Source organism: Brachionichthys hirsutus, chromosome 14 (genome assembly GCF_040956055.1).
Source record: "Brachionichthys hirsutus isolate HB-005 chromosome 14, CSIRO-AGI_Bhir_v1, whole genome shotgun sequence".
NCBI lineage: Eukaryota > Metazoa > Chordata > Actinopteri > Lophiiformes > Brachionichthyidae > Brachionichthys > Brachionichthys hirsutus.
This window is the reverse complement of record NC_090910.1, coordinates 8,489,863-8,512,960: the sequence shown is the minus strand read 5'-3', so window position 1 is coordinate 8,512,960 and position 23,098 is coordinate 8,489,863. Positions and strand designations below refer to the sequence as shown.

The following is a 23,098-nucleotide window of genomic DNA, read 5'->3' as shown; positions in this document are numbered from 1 at the left end:
TGTTCCTTTGACTGTTTGTAGGTTTACAGCAAAGTAAATAAATAAATACCTCATTTACATTAAACTGTGTGGAAAGTTAGGGGAGCGGTTCAGGTAAAATAAAAAGTGCCGATCTCGACGGCGGTGAACATCCAGATTGTAAAACATTTCCTTAATTCCTTCAGGAAATGATCCATCAATTAGGATTTTTAAAAAAAATCCAACACGATGTTGGATTCTCAGTCCATACATAGACGGTGTAATTTGTTTTATGACCTTTTCTCTCTCCCCCAAACATTAGGAGCATTTTTCCACATTTTCTTTCACGCCTCAGGGAATGCGTAGATATTTACAGTCGGCATCTCTGAGAACAGCTCCAAATGCAAACCACAGATCCACCAGATTTAATTGGTAGACTGTTACAAACACAGCAACCTCAAATTATGGTCACAGGGCTTTGGGTTTGATTCTGGATAAGGCTTGATGGAATTAAAGGGACTGTTGGGCGTTTGGCCGAGGTACACATGCGCTCTACTGGGAACCATCACAGTTACAACCTTTGCTGGTTTGGCGATCGGTATCATCGATAACATTTGCACTCCTCAAGTTATATAGAACATAAAAACGTCGCCAAAAGCAAGAAACACGAGCAGTTGGAAGATTTGATCCACAGGTCGGCCATAAGAAGACAAAACGAAGCCAGGAATGAAACTATAATCCCAAATGTCTGCTAAATATCCATCGTTTTTTTACTTTGAGTCAATGCAGTTTCATGAATTCACATTATATATAAACTAGAAAAGCACTCAGAGAGCGCAGACCTCCGCCAAGCAGCTCATTCCCCATCTGGATCATCATCAAAAGGTTCTAGATCGGTGTATAAAGACACCAAGAACAACCATGAGAAGCAAAAGTGAATCAGAGTTGATTTTAACTGACTTTTGAATCCATGAATGGGCTTTAATGTTAAAACGTAATATTGCTTGCTGACCTCATTCTGGATCTGATCCAGAAGACATTTTCTTGATGGTTCATATCGGACCCCTTTATGACTGTGATTTTTGGTGAGTGAATTGAATGCATATTTTTGCATATGCATACAAGTTTTTGTTGTTTTTAAAGCCTGGGAAAATCCAGATGTTTTTTTTTTTGCGTGTATCCTGATCTCTTTCAAAATGTAACGGGATGTAAGTTAGACCAAGACCCATCTTCAGATTTTTTTGTAATCCTGCTTACAAACCTACAAACGGCGTCAAAAACATAAACAAATTATTATTATTATTATTTTTACATGCATCGTATCGCAACCAGTAGAACGTGAGTCCAAAGATCCAAATGTAAGTTCATATTTAAAAACAGGCCTGGTGGGCGTATCATGCATGAAACATGTGGAAGGTGAAGGAAAGCTGCAGCCGAAAGTCCAAAGAGCCACATGGACGGAGAATGGAGTGTGATGAAGGTGTGCGTGTGCGTGTGCAGCTCGCCAGGCTCTGCAGCTTGTTAGTCATGCTCGTTAATATGCGCCTTTTTTATGGCCTCTGTTCAAAGACCGATGTGGTGTTTCATCTCCAACTCACCTTCTACCATGCAGCTGGAGAGGATGAAGAGGAGGAGGAGGAGGAGGAAAAGCAGGAGTGAGGAGAGGAAAGGGAAGAGAGCGGGTCTTTCCAGATATTTCTTAACACTGTGGCTTTAAAAAAAAGAAAAAAAAGGCGCGAGAGCTGACAAAACCTAAATAAAGTGTGGTCTCGAAAGGCGACAAGGAAATGTTAGAAGCAATGGAAAGAAAGACGATGCTGTCGGGATGAGAGGAAGACTGGAGGGAAGAGGAGGGAAGGAAGGCGCGTTGTCTCCCTGCAAGTTTCATCAAATGGAGTAAATAGATGAACAGAATAAACAGACAGGAAAGGGTTTAGTAATCGTGAAAGTCATGAAGCCTTTCTCCTCTACAGGAACAAAGAACTTCATTTGGAGGCCCTGGAACAGGACGCGGCGTTCCTGGAGCAACAGCTTGATATTATATCATGCAGATATCTCTGCCCCCCCCCCCCCCCCTCCCCCTCTGTTCCCAGCCCATATGTTACGCTAGTCTAAATAGCTCTCAGCAACAATGAGGCCTTATTAAGAGAACGCATTAAACTGCATATTTGACTCTTTTCCAGACCGAATCTGCCAAATTTCACAAGAGCTGCTTCTCAGTTTTGAAAATGTCGGTTTAGGAGCGGCTGAAGTGGAAGGAAGTGGAGAAGGTGGCTGTAAAAACAGACATTTAGCGCCACGCCGGGGCCGACCCGTTCTGGCTTCGTGTGACCGTTGACCCGCCCGGTCCTCCACAGGCACGCCAGCACCTCCAGGTCCGGAGAGCAAGGCGTTCTGGGAGATCAGAAACAGATGTGCCTCCTGCCCCTCGCCTCTTAACTCACTCAAACACACACACCCACACACACACACACACACACACCCCGTCCTGTACACACCATGCTGGAGGCAATTCAGAACCGGCACCAGGACGCAGCCGGAGTGACGGGGCAGCGTGACCCTGAGCTTGACCCCAGCCTGCAGCACCTCAGACAGGAAAGAGACGCAATTGGCTTCAGCTGTGACCCCCCCCCCCACCACCACCACCTCCTCGCTCCTGCATGCCACCTCCCCTACCTTGAGCCCCTCTCATTAAGACAAACTGTTTTTAAGGCAAAGCAGCTTTCACTACCACTAAAGCCAACACCCCGAAGCACGGAGAGGGGGGGGGGGGGGGGGGTAAAAGAAGGAGAAACTAATAGAGCTGCAGCAACGGGGGTACAAAGAAGGTAATAAAAAAAAAAAGAACAAAAGATCAAGGTGAAAGAAAACATTAGAGAGAAAAAGGGCAGAGTGTAAGAAAATCCAGAGCGAAGGGGAGCGGAGGAAGGCAGGAATATCACTAGCAGCTGTTGGAGGCTCATATTCCTAGAATCCATTGCAACTTGGCAGGTTTTTTTCCTAATGAATAAGGGTGGTTGTCATGGTTACATTAATGTCAAAACAGCTTTGGAGAAAAAGACAGAGAGAGAGAGAGAGAGAAGAGATGAAGTCATTTAATAAGGATGCTAAAACCAGCCTAATTATAAAGAGCAGTGAGATACGACGGCCTGCTGAGTGTGCAAGCAACATATTCGTTTGTTTGTTTGTTTGTTTTCGGGATGTGTGAGGAAGACATGGAAAAAAATGGACTCCTTTAACTTTTGTTGCACCTTCAAACCCATCACCTTTTGTTCGGACTGGAAATAGTGTGTGTATGTGTGTGTGTGTGTGGGGGGGGGGGGCACTGAGGTAGATTAATACCACTGCTCAGAGGGGTGGGGGTTGCTCCATTCAGGGCTGACTGATGTGCGTTCCAAATTGATTTATGAAAACGACCCTTAATCAATTATGTGTGGAGAAAGAAGGAGTGGGAGAAGAAGAAAGAGAGGATCCGAATGGGGCGGGGGGGGGGGGACAGAGAGGACAGAGAGGACAGAAAGGACGAAGCTGCAGGGGGATGAATGTGTGAATGATCCGGCTCCTGGAATGTGTCAGGCCGCGGTGGCGGTTCGTACAGTACGACACGCTGGGCCTGATTCTGATGGGCGCCGACTCTCCTCCAGGCAGCACGCTGTTCCCGCTGCAGCCATCCCAGCAGCCCTTCTGTTGCATCCTCGATGCAGAAAGACTTGTGAGATAGTGTTAGGCTGAAAATGGAAAAGGTTCCACGCCCGTCCCACCTCGGCGACTACGTGTGAGAGGACACTTGGAAAAGTTGAAACTGCAGCGTAATGTGTGTGTGGTTTTTTTGGTCATAATAATTGTCTAGTTTTGGGGCCCGGGGGGGGGGCAGCAGGGTAGAGTGAAGCTACAGTTGTTTAAAAAGCCCTTCCCCTGCCCTGCCCATTGTGCCTGAGACAGGGGTGTGTGTGGGGGGTGGGGGGGGGGGGAGGTGGGTCACGCTGGGAGCTCGTTTCTCCTGCCTGTCAGAACTCTATCTGGGATCCAGCCGGAACTAATCAACTCCAATAGGCCTCCCCATTACCCAGAGTGCAATGGGCCACGGGTCGGGGGGCTGGCCTGTGGGAAACAGAGAGGAGGATAAGGGAGGAACACCCCCCCCCCACACACACACACACTCCTAACTCCAGCAGGCCGTGCAGTCCACACAACACTCCCACTGTTTCACATCGAACCAATAATAAACACTTGCAATAATATTTTCACAGCAAGCAATAGCCTGCTTCAGATCAGAATGTCGCACAGCTGCAAAGTGCACTCCCACACACACACACACGGACACACACGCTACCCATGCCTACACGTGAACACGTGCACGTCACACCACACTGACTCCTAAACGTGAGAGATTTTAAAGCCACAGTTGGTGCAAAAGCAAAATAATTCTGCCACTATTTCTACAGGCTGAAGCATCAATCTGCATCAAAACAAACCAACAATAATAACAACACTGTGTCTTTATTATGTACCAGTGGCCCAAACCCCAAAGCACTCAGGCATTTAAACAGCTGTGATCAATTTAATATTAATTATTTTTGTTTGATAAGCATTTAAAATATATATATATATATATATATATATATATATAACGTCATTCTACTGTTGTTATATTCTTTTTTATGTAAGAAATAAAAAACATACTATGGAAAAAGTTTGGAAAAAGTCAAAATGAAGTTACAGCACTGTCACGTTAACACTGCCCTCTTGGGGCTCAATAGCGACACTGCACCATTGAAAGTTTAAATTGCAGGATTTATCTGAACTTTTATAAAACAAATAAACGTAAAGATGTACTTTTACTTAAGAGTGCATTTGGATTAGTATTTTTGCCATATATATATATATATACACAAGAAAAATAAGTCTTGTATTTGCAGAAAATATACAAGATACATCCAAACATGTTAAAGATAAATTAATTAAATTGTTGCTCAGAGGAATTTAAGAATCAAATACTGTATTTCAAAAGAAAAGAAATCAATAATTATTTACGCTTTTCCTCTTTAGCTGAGCTCCTGCTCAGGTCTCTGCGGAGTCTCGGCGGCTACCTGACAGAGCCCTCGTCACACTGGGGGTGTGTGCACTCAGTAAAACACACAAACTTCAGTGTGTGTGTTTTACTGAGTGACTTCAGGCTCCTTCGCTGAGGTGAAGTGGGGGGCAGATTTAAATGAGTAAGGAAATCTACCCCCCCTTGCATTGCCCCAGCTACACCCCCACATCTTTGTTTATCTGCGTATCACTCCGACATTGGTTCAAATCTTTAGGTTCCAAACAGATCAAATTAATCTCAACTTCATTTTTGCTGCAGGTTGAATGATAGAATGCGTAAATATGTCCGCGTGAGAAGCAAAGGAAGTCTGTTGAGGCTGTGAACGTACCCAGGGGTGGGGGTTAATCCCCATTCACCCCGTCCTACACTCAGCCGGGCTGGACACAATAAGGCCCCCCCGCGTCTCCATAATGACCTTTGACACCACGTTTGCGGCTGCTGCCCCCCCGCGGCCTCTTTATGCCTCCGTCCTGTTATTATCTGCAATATTTACTCCTTTTGATTTCCCTGCCGGCCATTGTTGTCGCACGGGGGCAAGCACCCCCCTTCCCTCTCCAGCGTCACCTCGAATCCTTAAAGGCCCTCAGCAAACACTACCTGAACGGCCTCTTAACTTAAGGCTTAGTTAAGGGCCTCATTAGAGCAGCAGCCAGCGAGCTGAACGCTGCTACAGGTGAAGCACATGCTTCAGATGCTTCAGACAGCCACAACAGAACTGGTTTAAATAGTTGTCAACCTTTGATGCACGTTGTGATTTGAAAATCCTCTTTCCCATCAGTTAGTTTTGTCCAATGACTGACTCTAGGGCGCCATCTGCTGACTTGTAATTGCGGTGCACGTTTTTCTGTGTCACACACACACACACAGGTCTGTCGCTGCCGAGGATCAACAAAGTGGAAACCAGATCAGTTTGTGCATTTTAGTGTTTTGTTGTACAAATAACTCTAATCCACAGTTTCATCGAGTTTAATGAGGCAACGTGGCACAAGTATCTCCAATAAAATATCCCAAGAGTTATACTTCCTTCATATCCTTCAGTTAAAATGACTTTAAGACATACACAACGTAACAAACAGGACAAAGTGTTCGTCCTCCGCTTGGCTCTCGTCATCTCACGTGAGAGGACAAGGCAAACCAGCCGTCTCGTTCACTCCGTTCCTCCGTCTGTGGTGGGAAAAGGAAAGAGATGAGGGATCCAGATCCAAAGGCAAAGGTCTCGGGAGTCAAATATAGTTTGAAGCAGAGCTGGGATGGGAACGGATTTCATCCCTCGACCTTTGACCGCCAAAATCTAATCGGTTCATCCTCGATTCCGAGTCGGTCTTTGCTCCACAACTGAAGGCATTTCCCCCCCCCCCAAGGCGTTCCCAAGCTCGCCCGTCATGGATGTAAGGTCACAGCAGTTCCCCCCACATATTAACTGTAACCGTGGCAACTGCTAACAGCTAATGCCGATATTTAGGCGGGTTAGATCACATTAGCCTTGAACATTTGAGGGGAAACATTCCAACGCAGAAGTCGAGGTCCAAACGTAGGGAAAGCTCAGGTTCTCTGATGAGCTCGTGATGAGACGTAACTCATGGCAACGACAGATGCTAGCGTGACGCCGCTCGCCTGGGTGTGTGTACCTGCGTCTTCCCGCCCTTCATTACGCCTCCAACGCTCTGAGACGACGCTTCAGAACCGACATCTCTGAAAACGACAAGAAGCGATAACTAATAAGCAGAAACGTAATCATGTTATCATCGATATTCTTCCTAGTGTGCAGGCTTGACGGTGAGTTTATTAAATAAGGGTATAAGTACTTCCCTCTGTTTTAGAACATAAGCTAAGTTTAGCCGTACCAAGTGTTAAAGAAACTCAATATTTCAAATATCATGAAAAAAAAAATCCAGTATTAGCAAAAAGGAGAAAGCAAGGCGAGAACGTTGAAGGAAATCTCACCGGCGCTCACCGACGCCAGTCTGAGACGGGACCTCCCGTTCAGGAACCAGCGTGGAGGACTCTGGACTTCCTCCTCCACCTAAGGACAACACAATAGAATGATTCCTTCTTTATTCTATTTATTCATTTCAGTTAAAGAGCGGTTTGGGCGATCGTACCTGCGGGTTGAATCAGAGAATCAGCGGGACAACCTCGGGCCGAAACGCTTCGCTTCTGCTGCTCGATGAGCTCCAGCAGTCGGCCCCTCGCCGCCGCACTTTGTCTGTTCAGCTCCAGGAGGCGCTGTTCCACGCTGCTCACAGAGAGCGCGTTGGCCGACGGTACCTTTAACGAGAAGACGAAGGAGAGAAACTCCATCGGATTGGATCAAAACCCTCCTGTTAAAAACGACCTTTGATCTATCAAATCAGCTTCATCTTCAAATAAAAATAAATAACTCCTGTTTTTCTTTCTCGTTTCTTACGAATTAACTGCAGCAAACTTCACTTTCCCAGCGCGTGGTCACGTCGAGACTTCATCTACCTGTTCAGGGAGCGGCTCCCTTTCTGCCCGACTCTTCTCTGCGCCGCTGCAAACCGACGCCGTCCTCTCTCCAACGCTTCCGCCGCTGCCAGAGCTCAACCTACTCTGCTCGTTGCTACCCGCGGCCGACCCAGCGACCCCTGACCCGGGGCCCTTAGCCTGGCTAAGTTGGGCCTTGATCAGGTCGTTCTGCCGACTCAGCTGAGCGATCTCAGCCAGAATGGCCTCCGGAGAGAGCCGAGAGCTGATCGGGCCAGAGGTCGGCGATACCGAAGACGCGGAGGGCAAGCTGGTGAGGCTGTTGGAGGAACTGCGGCTCTGGATGTTCCTGTAGGAACGCATCATATCTGCAGGAAGAAGCTCCCGGCGTGGCTCTATGGAGATGAGTCACGGGGGGGGCGGGGTTAGCTGACAGAGGAGGACGCCATGAGGGCAAAACGAGGTAAAGTAAGAGGCCGTTACCAGGACTTTGTGATTGGTTCCTCCGTCTGGGGGAGGAGAGTAGGACAGCAGGAGAAGCAGCGGCTGGCTCAGGATCCCCCTCAGCAGGCGGCGGAGGCCGACAAACCGCCGTTTTAACACCAGCGTCCGGCTGGGGGTGGGCGTGAGCCCCCAGCGGGCCTAACCCCCCCATCACCAACACCACCGTGTCCAGCTTCTGCTCCAGTTCTGCCGTTTGCTGCTTCAGCCCGACCTGAGAGGAACCGAGCGGTAGAGCTGGAGTGCGTGCACCGTGCAGTGACGCGGTGTCGGGTTACACGCCAGTCCGACCTGCAGGGCGGCCGCCTCTTCTCTCAGAGCCATCGTCTCGGCTGTGAGAGCGTCAATCAGCCCACGCTGCTCCCTCACCTCCTCCTCCAGGCTCCTCCTCTCCTCAGCCTCTCCGCGAGCCTCCTCTTCTCTCTGCGGACGGACGAACAGAGCGGCGCACGCCTTAAAGCGAAAAACAAGCCAGCCACATCCCATAATAGAGCCACGCGGGGCCGGACGACGCCGCGAATCTTTAGTTGTGACCGAACGAGACACTTTTAAACGTCTCGAACCCGTTTGAGGAGGAGCACCAGACGTCCCAGAGCGGAGATCAGGCCCACGGAGAATCCGGTGAGTCCCCGTTTCCCGTGAAGCTCTCGACTCGGCGCTGAAGCGGGCGCGGCATCGGCACTCAGAGCGTCCAGGTCGGCCTCCACCTGACCCAGCATGGCCTGCAGGAGGCCCAGACTGGACCGGTCCCCCCCAGGAGAGGCGGGGGGGGACCGGTCCAACTGCCGACTCAGGGAAACACACTTCCTGGTCTTGTTGGTGCAATTCTTGGTTTTCCCTAGAAAAAAAAGTCAGCAGTCATTTTATTATTTATCGTTTTACATGGAAACATTCTCAAACACCGTTATGCAGCTTCTGTCTCGATTTCTACCCGGCTTGTTGGGAGGAACCTCGGGGTTCAAGATCTGGAAAACTGTGACTGGCTCTTCCTCCTCGTCTTCCTCTGACTTGCTTTGCTTGGGCTGAACATTCTGGACACACAGTGTGGCATTAAGAGCTAAAAAAGATAAAAGAAGAAAGAAGAAAGGGTTTGGGAAACGACATTTTCCTGTGACGTGATTGGCTTAAACAAAACATTTTTTTTTTTTTTCCCCCTTCTCCTGGGGGGAGTCCACCCCTTCATCACACCCGTTTGGTCTGGCGCTCTTCCTGATGCGCGCCCGTCTTCGTACGCGTGATCCGACTTCGGATGGTCCTGCTGCTGCGCGAATCGAGAACGGGCCTTCGTTTGTCGCAGGTTAGCGCTGCGAAGAAAGCGTCACAGGCAGCGGATCTGAAACCTCGGGCTTCACGCACGCCTCACGCTGCGACGGCAGGTAGCATTCGTTTACCTTCTGACTGGATGATAGCCTGAACGGCCAGTAGGAGCAGCACCTTCATCACTATAGTCTTCTTCCGAAGCCTCGACTTCATTAAGAGCCTGAAATAAACAAACGAGTTAACAGATAAAGCATGCAGGTAAAATATTCTGGAATAATTACATCATTAGAGAGAAAACAGTATGAAGAAATGGATCACATTTGATCAGCAAGAAAAAAAACACAAATAACTGCTAGTATTTTGAAACACACACACACACACACCTGTGGGTCCACCATAGACTGGCTGAGCGAGGAAAGCCGAGTTGGAGGATCTGGCCTCTGGAGGACGGGCAGTGCCGAGTCGGCGTCACAGTTTGGAGCCACGGTGACACTGGGGTGACCTTGGAAATACACATTTACACACATTGGATGAGATTTAAAAGCAGGATTTCCGTGCGTTGGTGTTCACTTAGAGGTACAATTCAAGAACGAGGCCGGAGGAGCTTCCTACCCGTCTGCCGGCGCGGAGCGTCGCCAAACAAGTCTTTGACCACCGCCATGGCTCTGTCAGAGCGAGCCAACACATCCTGCAGCAGCAGCTGATCAGAGAACACCTTCAGCAAGGAAACACGTCGACGTCATCGTCATGAGGCGCGGAAGAGCTAATAGAGTGAGAACATATCAGTCATGCTCGCATTCACACCTTTATTGTCACTAAATCAAAGAGTAAAAGGCACTAAAGGTCGCACGCACACACACACTGTACCTCCCTGATGATGCTGAGGCTAGCTTGGTCCAGCCGTGCAGGGCTAGCACGGCCCCTGAACCGACGCTGCAGGGCTTTCTCTCTCAGCTCCCACTGAGCTGCGGCCTTGTTGTGGGATTTGTGAATCTCATGCCGATGGTTCTAAAGGAGAGGAAAAACCATCACATTTGATGCACAGCGTGAGGAGAACCGGAAACGAGCTGCTCCTGTTGTGCACGTCCATCCTACCAGCTCTGCAGGCGTCAGCTTATGTACCGACAGATCATTGACAGTGCTCTGAAAACGACGAGAGAGCAGCCATTACTTTTACTTTACTTTTATATAAAGCTGTTGGCGGTGTCGGGACTCACCACCCAGTCCCCTTTAGCAGCCGCCCTCTTTGCGCGAACAGGCCTTTTCCCTTTGGTGTGTTGCGGACGACTCGTTCTCACAAACGACATCTATCCGGGTAAAGATGAAAGGATTTGTCAAATCGCTCCAGAGCAGAAGTTTACGATTGTTTTGTTTACGCAACGCTAGCTAGCTAGCTAGCTTTAGCCGGCACATTCGTGCAGGTAACAGTGGCGTTAGCTAAGTGTTACATTCTATATCGCGAAGTCACGTTTAATTGTGTTTGAAGAACGCGTCCGGTTTTATCCGCCGTTACCGGTTACAGCTTCACGGTTCACGGTCATAAAAAACAACTTACTCTTCGACTTGTGACAGATTTTGAAGAGCCGCGCGTCACTTCCTGTGCTCGTCGCTACGGGCACTCGCGTCGCGGCGGTGCGTGATGGGAAATGAAGTACTGGCGAGCCGGGCGGCAGGTGAAGTTAAAAAATAGTTTACAGGTTGAAGTGAATGCGTTTTCTCAGATTTTTCAGTCAAATAACTTTAATAACTGATATATAAATGTATATATAACGACACAATTTACAGAATGTCTTGCCAAAACATGAATATTTAAAATTATAATGTATATATCAAGAGCTCGGGATTTTCACACAATATTTTCAATTATTCACCTTAAAACTTTTTCATCATTCGCCATTTCATAATTTTGCCAGATATGCGCAAAGGAGCGATGGTCTGGAAGCTCCACTAGATGGCGCTGTCATTAAGTAAATCCTGGTAGTGTGAGTAAGGAAGAATGTCTGCATGTGCAGCGCCAAATTAAGCACCAAATTACCAAACGCTCCAGCCGCTGTACTTTCAACAAGATTCAGAATAGAGCAAATTAAATAAAAAGTTTGTCCAAAGTTTGGGATAACTGTTGTAATGATAATTTCTGCATTAAGTTAGAAATGACGTTTGACCGGAAAAACTTGCTTCATTTAAAAGTAAAAGCACTCAACAATATAACTGAATACCAATTAAAAAAAAATAAAACCAAATATTTAAGGATAAAATATAAACAAAAGAAGAGGAGATCTGAAAACTGATGCTTTCGACTCGATTGTCTATATAGAATGAATAATTTAGAATATTTCTTTTTCAAATTCCACTTTGGAAAATAAAGAAGTTCTCTGCAAAAACTGAAGCATGTTCTTATAATTCTACAACTTTCAACCAGAAGGGATATTTACTCTTTGCGTCTTCACTATAGTGTTTGGAGTTTGGATGCGTTTGAATCGGACTTCTTTACACGCCTACAAGTAGGACAGACTCTGTGCGCTTCGGTTCCACCGGGCTGTAACTTCACCAAACGCACACTCGGTCGGCTGCATGTCTTCTGGCGCCCAGTAATCTTTATTCATCCGCAAGAGTTTGAAAAGTCAAATTAGCGCACGGAGCTGGCGGCGAGGGGGTCCTCGTGAGTGACAGCGGGATGGATCAGGCTACAAGCGGCGCTTTCTTTGCACCCCTGCGGGGCGTCATTTGAGGAACCAGCGAGAGAGACGCGCAGCCTCGACCTGCGGTCCATGCGGCACCGAAGGAGACCATTCAGTCCTGGATTAACGTGCTTTTAACTGGATTATCAATCAAGATTAAGACTTTATTACTTCGTTGATAAATTTACTCCCAACAGTATATCTGTTTTGTACAACTTTTGGATAATCACGGCTACGCTTTGCCGCTTCTGGAGAATTACGCACGGGATTCCTCTAACAAATGACAGCTTCTTTTGCTCTCTCACTCCTTGCCCTCTCTTCCCTGCTTCTAATCGATCCTCCTGATCACTCCCCTCCCAAAACTAGGTAGATATATGGAGTTAAAATCGCTCTTTCGCTCCCAGTGCGCCAACACGCGGCCGCGGGCCACCCGGCCGAGGATGTCGGGCGGAGGTTTACCGACGTATGTGACCGTGATCGCGACTCTGCTCCTGCTCATCATTGACGTGGAGGCCAGCGGGGAGTACTGCCACGGCTGGCGGGACAATCAGGGGCTTTGGAAAGAAGGCTTCCAGTGCCCGGAGAAGATCGACGCAGAGGACGCCATCATCTGCTGCGGGAAATGCGAGCTGCGCTACTGCTGCTCCAGCACGGACGCGCGGCTGGATCAGGGCGGCTGCGACAACGACCGGCAGGCGCAGCAGCCCGGGGCCGGGAGCAAGGAGGAGAAGGACTCCGATGCAGGTATTAAAAGCACCGGATTCTACTTCAAACAACCTTTTGAGGAATGGGGGGTTTCCACAAAAGAATCAATTAGCGTTTTGATTGATTATTGGGGGGGGGGGGGGGGGGGCACAAGGAAAGAGGAACGCGACCCCTCTTCAATTTAACCCAAAGTACACCTATAAATAAATCTAAACGCTAAGTGTGTTGACGCCATGCCCGCGGCGCGCGTGCACAGGATGTTATAGTAAATTGCAGCCCCATGACAGGGTTCGGTTTCCTCTCATAAAGCCAACAGGCTCTCTCTCTCTCACACACACAGCATCTTCCTGTTAAGAGTTTACATCTGCAGCAGGAGAACAGGCAGCAGACTCTTCCTAAAAAACATGTTAACTGCGCTCACAAGTGGCGAACTGCGGCGCGCTGCGCGTATAAATAGACGCGTTTGTTCTGGTTGTGTGACGGTAAAAGAGACTCAGATCACGCTGTCCCCACGGGGATCAAGTTTGGACACGGCCGGATCCTCTACAGCGGCTGCACCAAAGGCGCTGACAGCCCCCCCCCCCCCGTGAGGAGAAAAATACAAATTGCGTTATGTATCATTTATACCAGACTCCTGGTGCCCCTTTCCCATCATGGAGCTCCTGCTGTAACCCCCCCCCCCCACATGCCTCCCTATAGTGCTTCTCACTCTGCTATGATAAAAAAAAAAAAGACAGTTATATAAACAGGATCATTTAATTATATCAAAATCCTGCTCCAACTTATTTAGTGAAAAGTGGCGTTCCCAAGTTCCCATAAATGAGTCTACCATCAAGCCCTTGACTATTTCAGATAGAAGATCAACATGAAGATCAACATGGAAAACAGCAAAAACGGCACCAAAGGCTTACTTTGTGATTCTCTCTTTTGGACTTCCAGCTATATATGATGTCATTTGCTAATGCTATCATGCCTTATCACTATACAGGAAGACGTATACACGTTTCATTCTGTGGCCTCCAGCCAAGAGAACTTAAAAGAAAAGCAAGGCCTGAGTTCCGTTTGCCTATTTTGATCATTTATCATATTCCTGCAGCGTATTAATCATCCAGGGAAGGATACACGCTGTGATGTCAGTGGGATAACAGGCAGGACATTATTAATGTGCTCAACATGGAGTAACATATGGTGTTTAGGAATGGGAGAATGCCCGTGGGATAGCTGCAGGAGAGCCCGGCCCGCCAAGACTGTGCCCAAAACAAGAGCTTAAAGAGAAGGGGCTGCCGTTACAAGCATGGCGGCTGCAGCTCAACTACAGCAACAGGTGTGGAAGAGCGACAGGGAACAACGGGAGGGCGGACAGATAAAGAGAACGTCTGAAATATCACAGACGACCGATTCAGTGCAAGATATTTCCACTTGATGCTTCTAATGGGGAGACTCCATTACACATTTGTTTCACCCCAAACATACACACAAATGAGCTCATTTTTGGAACCACATCTTTGGTCCAGGCTGAATTTTCTCCAAACCGCTTGGATTCATTTCTGTCAGACCCTAATGCAGACATTCGCCCTCCCCAGAGGATGAACGATGCTGCAGTTTTTCTCCTTGTTGCGCCTGGAGCAGCTTCAACTTACTTGAAATATCTCGGCAGCTGTTGGAATCTGCTTTGATGTCTTTAATTTCACCCACAGGATGAAATGTAATATCAGAACTTTTATTCCGTTTGACTCAACGCTTTGGGTTCGTATTGCTGAAACTCCAATGACGTTCCCATCGGTCTTCGATGGCCGTGCTTGAAGTTCTGAGGATCAAATGTTGGCATTTAAGTGAGGCACACATTAAACTAACTCCTAAACTACTTTTAAGTACATTTTATAGAAATATAATATGTCTGTGCTATGACTTACGTTTTTTTTTTTTTTTTGTAGCTTTATAATGCTGTAATGGCATTTGTACTTAGGTAAAGGATTTGAGGGCTTCATCCTCCGTTCTATTTTGCTGAACTCCAAGTCTGCATTGCAGATTTACTGTGCAGCTTTTTGGAAAGTAGCTCAGCAGTGAAAGCAAGGAAGAAGTAACACAAGACAAAGGCAATAACTCATCCTCGTCATCCATTCAGACAGAAGAAGGGAGTAGAAGTTGAGTTTAGACGCATGGGTCATATTAGTGCAGGAGAAGAGGGCAGCCATTGGCTTGCGTGTTCCCGTTGAAACCTCTTTACACTCGCACGCCGAGGGGCGGCTGAAGGTCCCAGTTCATTTCATCGTGTGGCCTCCTCGTGTCTTTCTGTCACCTGGGCTTCCGAATCTGAGCACATGGATGCCCTCCAGCTCTTAACAGGTTCCAGGCAGTAATCCCCTTTAATCCCCCCCCCCCCCGCTACATTTGTTGAGAATATTTGTAAAAGTTTCTCAAGGCCGTATGGATGCATTTCAAAAAGACACAAAAGGAAACTGGAGCCAGTTGCCACCTCTCTCGCGTCGGCATACAGTTACACCTCGTAACGCACGGGCACATTGAGAGGTGAAAATAACTACACCCCGTGGGAACGATAAAACACAACCGAACACTTACAACGTAGCGCGGCCATTATTGTGTTTTGCAAGGTGTTTGTGCGAGCGAGCTTGGGAATGAGCAAGTCAAGGAAAGCGCCTCAGACGCGATCCTATCGCCTGTCACGCAGCAGTCTGCCAGAAACCTTCACTCTAAGCATTATTATTGTTATTTGGCAGAAAGAGTGAAGGCAGAAGGCAGAAAAAAGAAAGAAAAAGTACGGTCGATCGTGTTTCAAGGTTATTAACGGCGCTTATCCTGCGTCCTTTCAAGTCTGATTTGCTTCTTCTGATTTTTTTCGAACAAAAGAAAGGACAGGTCCTGCAAGAAGGAGTCTGCTTTCTACGTTGATTTAAAGATGATTGCCCCCCCCCCCCCCCAAAGATCTGAGCAAGCTCCTATTTAGCTGCATTAAATCCTTCAACTCTAAAACCCTCCCTTAAGGCGAAGCCAAGCACTGCAGTCATAGGGTGAGTCATAAATAGCCTTGGAAAGAAAGAGCGGTCACAAATATCTGCTGGCAACCGGGCCTTGAGAATGTTGTCCATGCAAAAGCGCACACGGGTCTACAGGGTCGAGGGGGGGCCGGGGGTGCGGGGGGGCACGGCAGGGTGCCGGGGGATTAGAGGAGATCAAAACAAAGTTCATAACGGCTAATGAGAGCCCGGGCTCCCGGGGGAGCCAATCCCAGCGTACCTCTCATTCCTCTACTCGCGTCCAAACACCTCCTTGCTCAGCCCCCCCCCCCCCCCCCCCCTTAATCAATCTTTACTCACGTGTGACAGCAAGATTAATGTTGTTCCTTTGCCACTAAAGCTGCTCCGATGGTTGTTTCCCATAATGTGACTGTGTCTCTTTCTTCACCGTCTACAGTGCCCATCTATGTGCCCTTCCTGATTGTGGGGTCTGTGTTTGTAGCTTTCATCCTGGTGGGCTCTGTGGTTGCCGTGTGCTGCTGCCGCTGCCTCCGGCCCAAACACGAACTGTCCTCAGGGGGTGCGGCGGGCGGCGGCGGCGGTGGCGGCAGACTCCTGGAAACCATCCCCATGATGTCCAGCTCGGGAACATCCAGAGGTTCGTCCTCCCGTCAGTCCAGCACGGCCACATCGTCCAGCTCCTCCGCCCCGCCCGCCGCACCCCGTCCCGCCCCTCCTCCCATCCTGCGTGCTCAGGCCTCCTGCTGCCTGTCCCCCGACGCCAGCGTCTTCGTCAACATGCCCACCAACTTCTCCGTTCTCAACTGCCAACAGGCCACGCAAATCATGCCCCACCAGGGACAGTTTCTACACCCGCAGTACATCGGCTACGCCCACGCCGTGTCCCCCGGCCCGGCTTTTCTGGACCCCAGTCAGGGAGGATACAGACCCCTCCAGTCGCCCTGCCCTCCTCCAACCAGTGGCTCCAGTGACCAGAAATTCCCTCCGGTGACCGTGTGACGACAGACAAAGACCTCGCAGACCACTCTGAGGGTTTACCTGTGAGGGACGGTGGCAGAGACCTTCAAGGGGAACGCTGCCGGAGAGGAACTAGCGAGGCAGGCTCGCTTGGACTGCTGAGGCAGCCGGGTCTGCTCTGCTATTGTGTGTGTGGTGTGTCTGTTTAGTGTGTCCTATGCTATCCTGGCATGTTTCAATGAGCCAAGCTCAGAATACTAAGGGGTAAGATGGATGGACGTCTCGATGCAAAAGGCAAAACGGTATCATTAAACGGCTCAGATGGGAACTAATGCACACAGCCTGCAGATCAAACAGTGTGTAGGGGGGGGGGGGGGTCGTTGGCCTATATGTGTTGGAATAAGTTATGACTGGATGATTTATAGCAGTCAACTTTATGAAAAATAGATATGCAAAGAAAAAAAAAGGCCACATGCTGTTCATGCCTTGTGCACATCTGCACTTGTGAGCGTCAGGGGCCGGTTTATACACTACAGTATGGTTTTGTGTTGAAAGCATGAGAACAGAAAGCATGTGAAAAGATGTTTTTTCTGTACGTGTGGAAGTTCGCGCGAGGTGTGGAGGGACGGGGACTTATGAGTAACTGTGAGTGATCTGTGCGCGTAATGGGAAATGCACGTGGTGTGATGTGAAAGGCAGTTGGAATCCCCCCCCGTAGACCATTTAAATTCAAATGAAGTGAACACAGGACACGGACTGTGACGCTCCACCCAACGCCTGCCATTCAAAACACACAAATACACACCAAAAAACGGCCTTGAGTGGAAACACAGCCCCCCCCCCCCCCCAAAAAAAAAAAAAAATCATGCAAGGCTGGCAGTAAATGTACCTGAAAAGTGCGAGTGAGTCGCAGAAACGTCCGACGCAGCTCTTGAAGGAAGATGGCATTAATCATACAGTGAAAAACTTCGCTCTGGTGAGGTGTGTGTGTGCGTGTGTGTGTGTGTGTTTGTGTATTTAACACTCCCCACAGTTCACTTCAGGGTGCTAGTCGAGAACACAGGCAGCTCCACCGCAACTTTGAGTCATTATTTTCCACTTAAGGTGGGCACAGAACCTAATGTAAAAAAAAATTATAATAAAAAAAACAGTTGAAGTTGCATTTTTCACCCCCCCCCCACCTTGTCCCATTGTGCAGCCGGGTCACTGGTGGCGCGGTAACATGCAACCTCCGGAATGTGCTGCGACACTAAGCCTGATCCCTGAGGTGCCCCACTGAACCGAAACCGGCGTGTTTGTGCCTCATCTGTGCGCCCGGACAATAATAACCTGTAAAACTATACGTAGAGAAATTGGTGCAATGTGATGCAGGCGTAGCCTTTTTCATATGAACTAAGAATTAAACTTTTGAAGAGGAAGGTACGTTCCCAGAGTTCATGTGTTTCTTTCTCTCTGCTGCCGCCGCCTCTTTGGTTAAGTGATATTTACGCAGGACGCAATTTGAAATGTGGTAAACAAAAAAAAACAAAAAAAAGTGTGGTGCAGGATTTTACACTAAAGAGCTCCGCCTCCAAATCCCCCCCCCGAACACAAACAGTCTCTCCTTAAACACTAATTACACACCTATTCACAGACAGGTACGCCACCCACAGAGGGCAGGATGAATACCCGTCACACAGAGCGGAGCAACAATGAGCCACAACAATGGAGAGTTTCACTGGAGATATGTGGAGGTGTAGCTGTGGTAATGTGGAAAGCCGAGAAGGCTGTTGGGGAGTCACTGGGGGGGGGGGCATAAATGGCTCCCTGGCTCAGCGTGGCCCAATGGATTCTCCATACTGGAGCGGCTGGAGTCAGAATGGGTCTGGGCCGCATCCAAGTAGGGAGGGGGGGGGTGGATAGCGGTTAAACTCCAGTCGCTGGGGGGGGGGGGCTAATGGTCTGTCGACACCGACTCTCCTGAGTTTCAAGATGGAGCGTGGGAGAGGTGCGATTCTGGTAAGTTGTGAAGTCATACATATCAAGTACAAATCAATAGTTCTATATTCATTTTAAGCCCCCCCCCCACTGAGTGGACAGCAAGAGAGAGAGACAGACATTTAGTCAAGCTGTGGATTGATTAGATTTAATGATTAGGATGCAGATGAACAACCCCCCCACCCCCCCTCTCACACCCTTTTAGTATAGCCTTCCTGAACCAGAACTTCCTGAATACAGAGCACACCGACAACCGGACCTCTACACTCAGACAAATCCCAGAGGCAGAAAAACATACGATCCAGGCAGATCCCTCAATCGGGTCCGTTCAGGATGGATGCCTATTAACAATAGTTCAAGTCAAATATTCCCTCTATGACACGTGAATATAAAAACAATAATTAATGACAGGGAAATAAAAATATCTAAACACATAACCATCGGTGTCCGTCTTAATAAAAACAAGATAAAAGAAACAGTCCGGTAAATAGCAGAAATCCGACAGAGTGAAGACGGAATGCCGGGCTCGCTGCTTTTATTGTGAGCCGACGATGCTAAACGGGATCAGGAATCACGTCGGGAGGGAAGCGGAGGCCGGAGACAGGCAGGAAGCGAGGCGTCGGCGGCGCTGCAGCAGGGTGGTAGTGGTGGTGCTGATCCGGTTTGGCATGAGCGTTCTGCCTCAGCGGCATCCCAGCGGCGTTTGGCCGTGAGGCGGTGGGACAAGAAATGCTGGGCGCCTGTAGCTGCGTGTAAAGCTCCAGCGGTCCTCGGTCTCCGGTTCCATCCCTCCCTTTTAAAAAGGAATTCACCGGTGCATGCGTGCTTTTATTTTGACATCCCCTCCACATCCTGCATCTCTACTGAATAAGGGATGAGAAGGGACTGTCAAAGCTATCGCACACATACACACACAAACACTTCCACACCTACATGCACAGGCAGATACACACTGGAATGAATGCACGCACGCACACACACACACAACACACACACACACTGACAAGAGGCAAACCCAGCCCGTGGGGTATACAGATATGAGGAGCGGTCTCTGAGTTCGACTTGTCATGTCTGTGCGTGGACGTGATTGCTCATGCTTGTGTTTGAAGGATCCATAAATCGGCCCTCCATGCGCCGGCGGCGGCCTGACGGTGACCCCGCCCCCCCCCGCCCGGTCCCCACCGAGAGGTCAGGTCATAGTTCCAGTAAGGCCACAGTGGGGGGTTCAATCAACCGGCACATGAGGGTGTCACGTAAATCCGTCTCCACTGTTGCCTTGACAACCGTTGCCACAATGAGCGGAAACCTTGGACAGGTGAGAGGTCAGAGGCTGGGGCGTTGGCGGGTGGTGTCGTAGGAGCGCACTACCTGGGATTGGGACACCACGCCGTGCTCCTCCTGAGAGAAGGCGTAACCGTCTGCGGAGAGAGACGAACGCTGGAGTAAACTGAGGGATGTGCAGCACCGTTCCCTCTTTGCCTGCCCCCCCCCAGATCACGAGTTAACGTTCAAGCTCTGTTCCTGAAGGACTATTTGGATAAAGAGTACAGTACGCGTGTTTGGAAACGGTCACTCACGTGACACCGTCTGCTGCACGGAGTTGGAGCGTCCGACGCTTGAAGGTGTTTTCCTAAAGACTCTTGTCAGCAGATGGGCCCGTTCGTTGAGACTGCAGCGGAAGGAAAGAGAGGTCCGTTACCACGGTGATGTCAGCTGTCGGGAGAGGATCTTCCCCACTCACACGGCTGCACGACACCATCGCCAGCAACTGAGAGATACTCGCAGTTACTGTCAAAATTCCTGTCGATTTTTTTTAAATCAGTGCGCTTAAAGGCAGCCCTTCAACTTATAGATGTCCCAAAAAAAAACTAAAAGTGGATAAGCCAAGAGTAAAATTCTCCGTGGATAAACACGCAGATGATCTAACAAAGTGGTTTTAAGACCAGAACCTCGGCAGGAGGTGGATTTGATACTGACTGCTTCTGACATCCAATTTAACCCAACAGCAAGTCATAAACTTGCTGCAGGGTAACAGGACATCCACAGTAAACCCCCCCCCCCCCCCCCCCACCACCACCACTCCTCACTCCTCTGCCCCCCCCCCCCGCTTTCCAAGAAGAAGACTGGATCCTCTGTTCTAAGACCACACGCCGTCATGGCTCCTCTCCTCCCCGTGACCAAAAATAACTAAGGCCTGTCCAGATATTGCACACAAGTCCACGCACACACACACACACATGCACTTATTTAGCCTGATATTTTTCCTCCGGTCTAATCGCAGTCATTACAGACATCAAAGTCGTCAGGCCGAGACGTTGGGTAGAAATACGAAGCGCGACGACATGTCAGGGCTTTCCCTGTCTCTCATGGCGATCAATGGAATAGCTATGGAATAGCACCAGCAACCCCAGGGTTGGATGAGGCGGCTTGGAAAGATCTTTGTGACCGTTGAGGACCCCACACTGGACTTTTTTTTATTAAAAAAGAAATGTTAAAAAAAATTGAGAGGTGCTGCTGTTTGCGCAAGAAGTCTTTGGCCAAACAAAATGAGGTCTGTTGGAAAATGACCGTGCTGAACGAACGATAAAAGACTAAATGGTGTGTATGTGCAAATAAACAAAGCTGGTGCATCAAGCGATCCTCTCTCCTCCTGTGATGTTCCTTTATGGCTACCTATTGATTCAAAAAGACATCCCGAGGACGCGCCTTGTTTGAACTCTTCCCTTGGGACGTTCCTGCGCTCTCCTACCTTTCCCATCCACCAACCCCAGGACCTCCCCGCGAACTACAAACACAGATGTGCTCTTTTTCCCCCATTTTGCTCCACTGCACCTTTGCCCACAGCTACTTCACTTCTCCTCATTTCTAAAGAGGGAGGGCCTCTCCTGGGTTTAAAGGCAAGGTCAGCCCAGGACGGGGCCCTCCATGAGGGTCAGGAGCAGCGCTGCGGTTCCCCTCCTCAGCCTGAGAACATAACTAGACACATCTACGGCTCTATTCAGGAACAGGACGGCTCTGTGAGAACAGCTTGCACTGGTTACTCACTTACATCTGGCATCTTGATGCCGGTGAGTCATAATGGCAGAAAACTATAAACCCTTTGCTAATCTTACCGTTGGAAAGGATACTCTGGCCCTTCATTAAAATAAAAGTGCAGCACCACTGTGAGAGAAACTGAAATAATCAGTCAAGTAAAAACGACTTCCATCGGAAGTACTCGAGTACTTTGTTTCTTCCGCCATGTCAATATCACTTTAGTATAGCACAGTATTACGATAGTCCACTTACGTCAATCCTGAGAACTCACTAAGAACTACTCTCTAGCACAGCTCTAGTAACACCAGACACACACAGCTAAATCACAGCAGCGAGAGAGAGAGAGAGAGAGACACACCAGGTCTGTACAGCAGTTCAAATTCAGCCACCTACGAGGCAATCCAGAGAAGAAGAGACAAATGAAAGGAGGAACAAACCGATGAGCAAATAAACAAAGAAAGGTATGAAAAAGAAAAGAGGAAATCAAGTCCGCGTTGAGGCCCACGGGCCATCTGAGGGCAGGGGGGGGGGTGGGTCACACAGCGAGACAGTGCAAACCCAGAAACTACCTCCTTGATCGTGTGACAGCTCTGCTGCTACAGCGGGACCTCAGCCTCGACTTCGGCCCTGCAGACGGTGCCACCAGGGGGTTAGGAACACAGGCTGGCATAGAAACACACTCTGGCCACATCATTGGCTAGATCTACATGTTAGCTCTTTGTGACGCTTCAAATTTCTACGTTGGTGACGGTGAATTCATGGCTTTGGAAACAAATTCTGCAAATTGGATTCATTTCAGAAAAAAAACAACCGATAATGGGTATTGAAAGGGTTAACATAACAGGGGCATCGTGTAATTCCTCAGTCTGAACTAAGAATCGTCTTAAGAGGTGCATCCATTTAAGCAGCTACACACTGAGAACGACCACACAGCCCGAAGACAGCAACAATAACGGACTCATCGAGACTCTAAAATGGGTGAAACAAAACCTCAATGGAATAAAGGGATGGGACAAATTCAACTGCTTGTGAGTGCCCACGATACCTGCGGCCGCTGGCATCCCTCAGCACCGCCGCCCCTGGGTCGACGGCCCGAGCCTCCAACTCCTGCACCTCCTCCAGGAGCGTCTTCCTCACCGTGCGACGGGTGCTGCGATAGCAGAGATGGAACATTTGACCCTTTCATTGACAGATACGCGTGATTCACGACGTAAAGGCGTGCACAAGTATCCAAGCGCTTCAATTAAATAGTCTCTGTATGCCCCCCCCCCCCCCCATGTATTTATATTAAATGTGCTCTACTTACACGGTCCAAGCAAAGTCCTTGAGTAAACACGCAGTGGGCACCAAGACCAGGCCCAGCCAGAAGTACCAGCACTGCATCACCTTGCCAGCCTACGGTGACAAACACACGTTTAATTTTGCGTGAGTCCTTTTCTCCGCGTAGAGAAAGAGGCAAAAGGCAGACACATTGCAAGTCCGTCACATCG

At 48.9% G+C, this 23,098-nt stretch overlaps 2 protein-coding genes across 2 annotated transcripts; one reads left to right on the top strand and one right to left on the bottom strand.

Moving 5' to 3' along the window:
* Window positions 1-6,009: 6,009 nt before the first annotated feature.
* spice1 (spindle and centriole associated protein 1) lies at window positions 6,010-10,566 on the bottom strand. The gene is made up of 16 exons (XM_068748063.1): window positions 10,477-10,566; window positions 10,355-10,402; window positions 10,127-10,267; window positions 9,872-9,974; window positions 9,643-9,761; window positions 9,391-9,479; window positions 9,188-9,303; window positions 8,931-9,056; window positions 8,563-8,837; window positions 8,291-8,422; window positions 7,973-8,213; window positions 7,520-7,899; window positions 7,156-7,321; window positions 6,998-7,070; window positions 6,682-6,745; window positions 6,010-6,217 (listed from the first exon to the last, which is right to left on the bottom strand). Exons 1-16 carry the CDS (start codon window positions 10,564-10,566, stop codon window positions 6,161-6,163), a joined length of 2,220 nt encoding a protein of 739 aa, XP_068604164.1. The 3' UTR covers window positions 6,010-6,160.
* A 1,745-nt stretch (window positions 10,567-12,311) lies between these two features.
* LOC137903964 (protein shisa-2) lies at window positions 12,312-16,637 on the top strand. Its single transcript, XM_068748137.1, has 2 exons — window positions 12,312-12,681; window positions 16,075-16,637. The coding sequence occupies exons 1-2, from the start codon at window positions 12,312-12,314 to the stop codon at window positions 16,635-16,637; spliced, it is 933 nt and encodes a 310-aa protein (XP_068604238.1).
* The last annotated feature ends 6,461 nt before the right edge of the window (window positions 16,638-23,098 follow it).